Genomic DNA, 6,259 nt, shown 5'->3' on the forward strand with positions numbered 1-6,259 from the left:
TGAATATCAGGCACCTCACCCAAGGGACAATTGACAAACAGATAATAAAACAGATGCCAATGAGCAGATTATGTTCCCATAATAATGCTGATTACCTGTAGGGGAAAAAACAATCAAGCCTAAATCAGCAGAAGATGGATGAATAACTGGACAGGTGTGTTGGGGTGAAGGACCATCTGGACCTTTGTTAACACCTAAAATTAGATGACCCCATCTGGTTTCCCACTTTAGACATTTCAGCTCCAGCTTCCCTGAGAGGTCTATTAAATTCCTAAAGTTTACATTAACCAATCCAATTTAGGGTTGAGTGTCAACCCATATTCATCCTACAGATCACACCCAGTAACCAATCCAGGATCCCCAATGAGCTGGGAGAATGGAGGTTTGTTTTTAGTGAAGCAGGCTCCTGGGGTACCTATTAACATCTTAACAGGTAGTTATATCATTATCCTGAATGCATTTCTATTTTGTCCTATATGTGTCTATGGTATTGTTATTTTGTTTTGCTGTATTGTAATTGAAGAACCATGTACTAATCACTTTTATGGTATTATAGGAGTTACCTACTAACAACATTATTTTCATTGACTGTGTATTTTGTTGATTTAGGTTCCTATATTCATATCTAAACAAAAATGCTGTGAATTTCATGTTTCAACTTGTTCCTTAATTAAACTGTTTGAGTGACTAGTTAGTATGTGTACATGAACCTTTATTTATTGAATATATATATGTGCATGGATAGGGTATATAATATCCATATTTATGCAGACATTATTTATATTCAACAGTGGCGACCACAAAGGGATATCTATACATTCATATATGGAAACCAAGCAGACCCTTTATTGCAGAATGAGTAGGCCATGTCTCTTACAAAACATACCTCCCAAAACATTACACTCATTTGACCTTGTTTTATCATGGGCACCATCATCTTCGCTCAGTCTTCTTCCGGATATTAGATCTTCCTGGTTTGCCAAGCTGGAATGACATACTTCTGATTACGTACTCAGAAGTTCATTTAGTCCTGGCATCCCTGGCGGATGCTGGGATAACCAGCATACCCTGGCATCCTACACTGAACTGTGCATGCACAGCTCAGTGTATTCTAAGAAAAAAAGAATGCAAAAAAGCAGCTATGTTTTATTGTCAAATGAACATTGCCTGTCCCATCTGCCCCAATTAAAGCAATTCAATTCAATTAATAGTAGAACTATAGTTTTTTTTAATTATTTTGATCAAAATCATGCCTGCCATGAAGTCATACTATACTCTTTATACTCTTTGTCCTAAGGTGGTTATCTACTGTTAGCATACATTGGTCTGCCTGAATAATTATAGGCCCATAACTGATTTTGCTAGCTAAACTTTTCCGGCTCATTCCTAAACCACCAAAATATAACTGTTCCCATAGAAAACAACTATATACTATGTTTACAGGCCATTGGCCAATACCATATTTTATCAGTAGGCAGGGCTGATTTTAGGGTAGAGCAAACATGTCAATTGCCAAGGATCTAACAGAATGTCAGGGGTTCAGGGAGATCGCTGTGTATTCGGGACCTCCACTTCATATATGCCCAGGGCCAAATTTTGTCTTAAATGGTAGCTGCAATAGGCTATGATGGTGGAAAACTCTATAATTTTCAAAAACACTGGGATTGCCAGCCATTTATGATATAGGCCCTGTAGATTTGAACTAAACAATCCTATCATGAGATTGATATCATCAAGAGATTCCAATTTTGTTTTCATTCCTACAACATATTGTATATTTATATCAACATCACATTACTACACTTCCTGAATTTTGTAAGTAAAGCCCACTGGGAATCATCTATATGCTTGTGATTGGTTCAGAAGTAACATCCGCCACCTGTTCTTGTATGATTTCCCTGTGGCAATAAACATGTTGAAAATGTTCCCAGGGGTCAGCAATAACACTTAAAAATGATGTAAAAAACAATGAAAGAATAGAGTTAATAAGGTTACAAAAGAAATTATATAAATATTGTATATATATATATATATATATATATATATATATATATATACACATATCTTAGCAATGAATGTGGTAAAAATGTGAATGTTATTAGATATAGCAAAAAAAAAGGCAAAAGTCATCCTAAACTAGAGTATTTCCAATGTTTTCCTCATCTGCATAACCACTTTGTGGATTGCAGCATTTCATTAAATATGCTACAAATCATTGATTTTTCACCATGATGGAGATTCACATGCTTTTAATATGTCAACATGTTATGCTTGCCAATACTCGTTATATTCCTTGATGTTTACTACATTTGCATAGTGTCTTGGGGAGAGGTATATTTAGCATTGTAATGGAATCCTTGGGAATAAAATGACTATCTCATGACATCAGAGCTTCACATGGCATGAATCTCCAGGAATTTAGAAACAGTTAGTATGCAGGAAATCACAAAGAATCATACGCTGTTCCAATCATTTGCAGGTTAGCACAATATGCAAGCTGAAAGCGGAGTGTTGTGTCCAACAAAATAAGCTCTAACATTTCTAACATAGTCTTTACCAAGCCATCCAGGTAATGCCATAACAAACCATACAATCATATAAAATCAATAAATTCAAACGCTTTAAAATCTAGTACGTCATCATCCTACAATGAAGTGCCATACATGCACCACATTATTGGTTTGTTTAATAAGCAGAGAAAAGAGCAATGATGATGTACATAGTGCAGTAACCATAGCAACCAATCAGATTCTAGCCTTCTGTATCAGATCAACGTAAAATCAGTTGCTTTGGGTAACTGCACTTTGAACATTATTCCTTGACTAGTTAAATCAGCTTGATTGAGTTGTATTTGATCAGAATATGCTTTTCTAAATGATAAAGAAACATATATAAGATACATTCAAATTGTAATTCTGCTTTAAAATATTAATTTAACCCTTAGAGGGTGCTCATTTAACCCATGCAAAGCCAAGAAAGGCTCTTATTCTTGACATAAGATATTCAGCATATAGAGATATAAATGCTTTAGTCAATGTTAAGCACAACCTTGATTAGCATTTCCCTGCAAGCAGTTCCTGACATCCTTTGTACATGAAAAAATAATGTACCCTATACTGCTCAAGGGAATTGTTATCCTATCTATCCAGCAGTTAAGAAGTTACATTACAGAGATTTAAGAACACATTAGAATAATATCTCCATACAGAACAATGCGATCCCTGATTCAAATGCCAAAATTGTCATTATTTGCTTCTAAGGCAAGTTTTGTCACTCCATAAGCAATGGCATCATTTACAATCTGATACATGTAAATTGTAGCAAAGATATCCAATGTCTGGGTTAATCTATGTAAATGTCTGTGCATATAGTCACATGTAATGGTATGGCCTTAGCTGTCAGTATTCGTATCTTGTCTTTGTACTCAGAAAACTGTTATGCTGCAATATTGATAAACAAGCATACAGAGATGATTCAACAAACTTCCTCACCCTTCTCATTTCTCTACAGTAAAATAGTTTAAACTGGAAGATTGAAAGCTAATTTGTCCATGATCTGCAGTGCAACATATATGTCAGCAGGGGATGCTATTGCATGAAGCAAGTCAAATTCTGCTTCTTCAATTTAGTGATCAAAAGCTACTATATGTAGAAAGTGACTGTACTACACAAGATAGTCAAAGGTCGTCACGACTTGTCAGCGATGAGACCTGGACCCTAAGACAGTGATGTCACTAAAATATATTGCAACCTACATGTGCCTTGCTTTTTTTTTTTTTATATACCAAAAGTGACCCAAATACCAAGCATCATACTACAGTAACATCTTAAAGTATGTATAAAAATCATAATGATCAATTATTAAATCAGTTCTAGCATAAGATCAATACACAAACAGGTGACATAGACTATACAACTGGGAATATGTGTCTCTGTATTTTTGGTATAGGTTGGACAAAACAAACAGCCAGTTATAATAATAGACATGATCAAAAAACATTATCATTTTATTTATTATTCTTATTTTTACAGAAATAAAAATCACTTACCATATTGACTTCTGATACCATGTCTATACTAGCAATATCTATGTTCATTCCCACCGCCACAGGGGGACCTGCAAGCCAACAGGAAGGTCCACATTGAGATATCTAAGAACTTAACTCTTTTCTGACTGCTTAATCTACTGGCTTAACATAACCTATGGGCTATGGTGATATAACATTACATATAAAAGCACATACTGGATATGTAACATCTTTAAAGGCAATGGATCCCACATTTTAATACATACATATGTCCACCTGTGCATTTTAAGGTTAACATCTCTTAAACCCAAATGAAATAAAAATGTATACCAGTATAGAGGCTACATTTGGGTTCAAACTTTGAAAGTAATGAGACAAGAACACATATGGGGCAATTCTGTATATATTAGCAGTCAATCCATACATGCCTAGGCTGGAGTAAAACATTCCAAGCAATATGAGTTATCATGCTGGAGCTGGAAGGCAGGTGGATAGTGCTAACAAGACATGATCAGATAATAAAATGACATTGTATACAAGGTGGGATATATTAATGGAGATATATGATGTGTGGGACTGAGAGATGACTTCAACTTTGCAAAAAATGAGCAGTATTGCAAGAAGCATGCACCTAAAATTCCTGATCTAACCATGGCTTGTCAAATATTAATTCATCCTCATGTCATTTACCTCCAAAATCTGGCCTTAAACGGATGTCATAGCCTTTCAAGAGTCTATCAACCGTCTCTTTAACCAGTGACATATTGCTGGGATCATTGGCACTAAAAGACAGCAAACATAAGAAATACAAATCAATATAAGAATGTTTCAATTCCCCATCCCAGCATCATTGAAAGTCATATAAAGCCTTGATATCAGCCATCACTTACCTTTGTGCACAGACCATTGCAATTATAACCTGGAGTGACCAGATCCCAACGTAACCTTTTTTCTTGAATCTCAACATCCCTTTAGCTTTTGATATGATTTAGGGCTTTTTCAGTGAAGAGCAGAAGACATCCAACTTATTGTGACCAGTGCAGTAATTCTGAAGTGCCACGCATGCGCATAGCTCAGTACAACATCAGAACGGAGCTTGCCATAGACATAGGAGTAGAGGATGGAGGGGACATGGGGGGAAAAGTCCCCCCTCCCCAAGTTTTAGGCAGCCTAGCTACCTCCTCCCACCCAAGCTGAATGAGCCTGGCTGCTGAGGTGAGATTGACTTGTCCTCTGCGTTGTGTGCAGGCAGCAGCTACTTGTCTGTACTGATGCTGCTGATGCTGACACGGAGGCTGATGTGGGAGTGGAGGATGGGTGGGGGGGGGAGGTGAGGAAACGAATGGGAGCTTTCAGCACTGCATCCATGGACAGAGCTAGGAGAGAGGCAGCTGTCTGCAATCCTGCCAATCCCCATAATGCCAGCCAGCCTGGCATGCATCAAACTGACAGCGAGCACAAGCGCGTCCCTCTGACGCTACGTACACACGTTAGATAACTCAAAGCCAACAATCTGTCGTTAGGTAATCCATCAAAAAATAAAAATAGTGATCTTAGCGAGCGATCTGGCAATCAGCCGACAACGAACGATCCATGCTACCGCCTCACGCTGGGTTATCAATGCCAGCCATCATGTTAATCCAATGAACTTGAGTGATTGGTGCCATGTGTATGTGGCGTTCACTGTTCATTGAGGACTATTCATTTTCAGGCAACATTTTTATGTGTATGTAGAAGTAGTAAAACAAGTTTGATTAAAACAGAAAAGTGTAGAACGTCACTTGTCGATGTGTATATCATTACGATCAGGAATAAATGAATAAAAGTGTAATTGTTAGCATTACCCGTGAGCGATCATGCAACTTTTCTCACTTTTAGGTTGTTATGTTGTTCTGTTTGTCTAAGGCAGTGGTGCACAACGTTTTTTTATCTGGAGGCCGCTGTTGACATTGATGTAAAACCCGCGGGCCATAATGCAAACAAACATTAAAGATGTTTAAAACTAGAATAGTTTTAATTAAAAAAAATAGTTGAAATGTTTCTAGTTACTGTAATGTACATGCACCAAATAAAGGAAATGGCAAATCAAGAATTCATGCACTCACCATTTGATGGAAGATACAAAACTAAATCTATCATACAGTGCTGGCCAGTCATATATTGCTCCCTGCTCACCATTCCGGTACCACAGAGCAGAAACTACACCATACAATGTGTGCTGTCAGGTATAGG

At 37.1% G+C, this 6,259-nt stretch overlaps 1 protein-coding gene across 1 annotated transcript in view; it reads right to left on the minus strand.

Moving 5' to 3' along the window:
• Positions 1–5,283, minus strand: part of GABRB2 (gamma-aminobutyric acid type A receptor subunit beta2) — a 219,600-nt gene extending 214,317 nt beyond the window's left edge. The window contains exons 1-3 of the mRNA XM_072400711.1: positions 4,918–5,283; positions 4,718–4,809; positions 4,049–4,116 (exon numbers count right to left, since the gene is read on the minus strand). Coding sequence (XP_072256812.1) covers positions 4,049–4,116; positions 4,718–4,809; positions 4,918–4,994 — 237 coding nt within the window. The 5' untranslated portion in view covers positions 4,995–5,283. The remainder of the gene's footprint in view (positions 1–4,048; positions 4,117–4,717; positions 4,810–4,917) is intronic.
• Between the last annotated feature and the right edge of the window lie 976 nt (positions 5,284–6,259).

Source organism: Pyxicephalus adspersus, chromosome 2 (assembly GCF_032062135.1).
Source record: "Pyxicephalus adspersus chromosome 2, UCB_Pads_2.0, whole genome shotgun sequence".
NCBI lineage: Eukaryota > Metazoa > Chordata > Amphibia > Anura > Pyxicephalidae > Pyxicephalus > Pyxicephalus adspersus.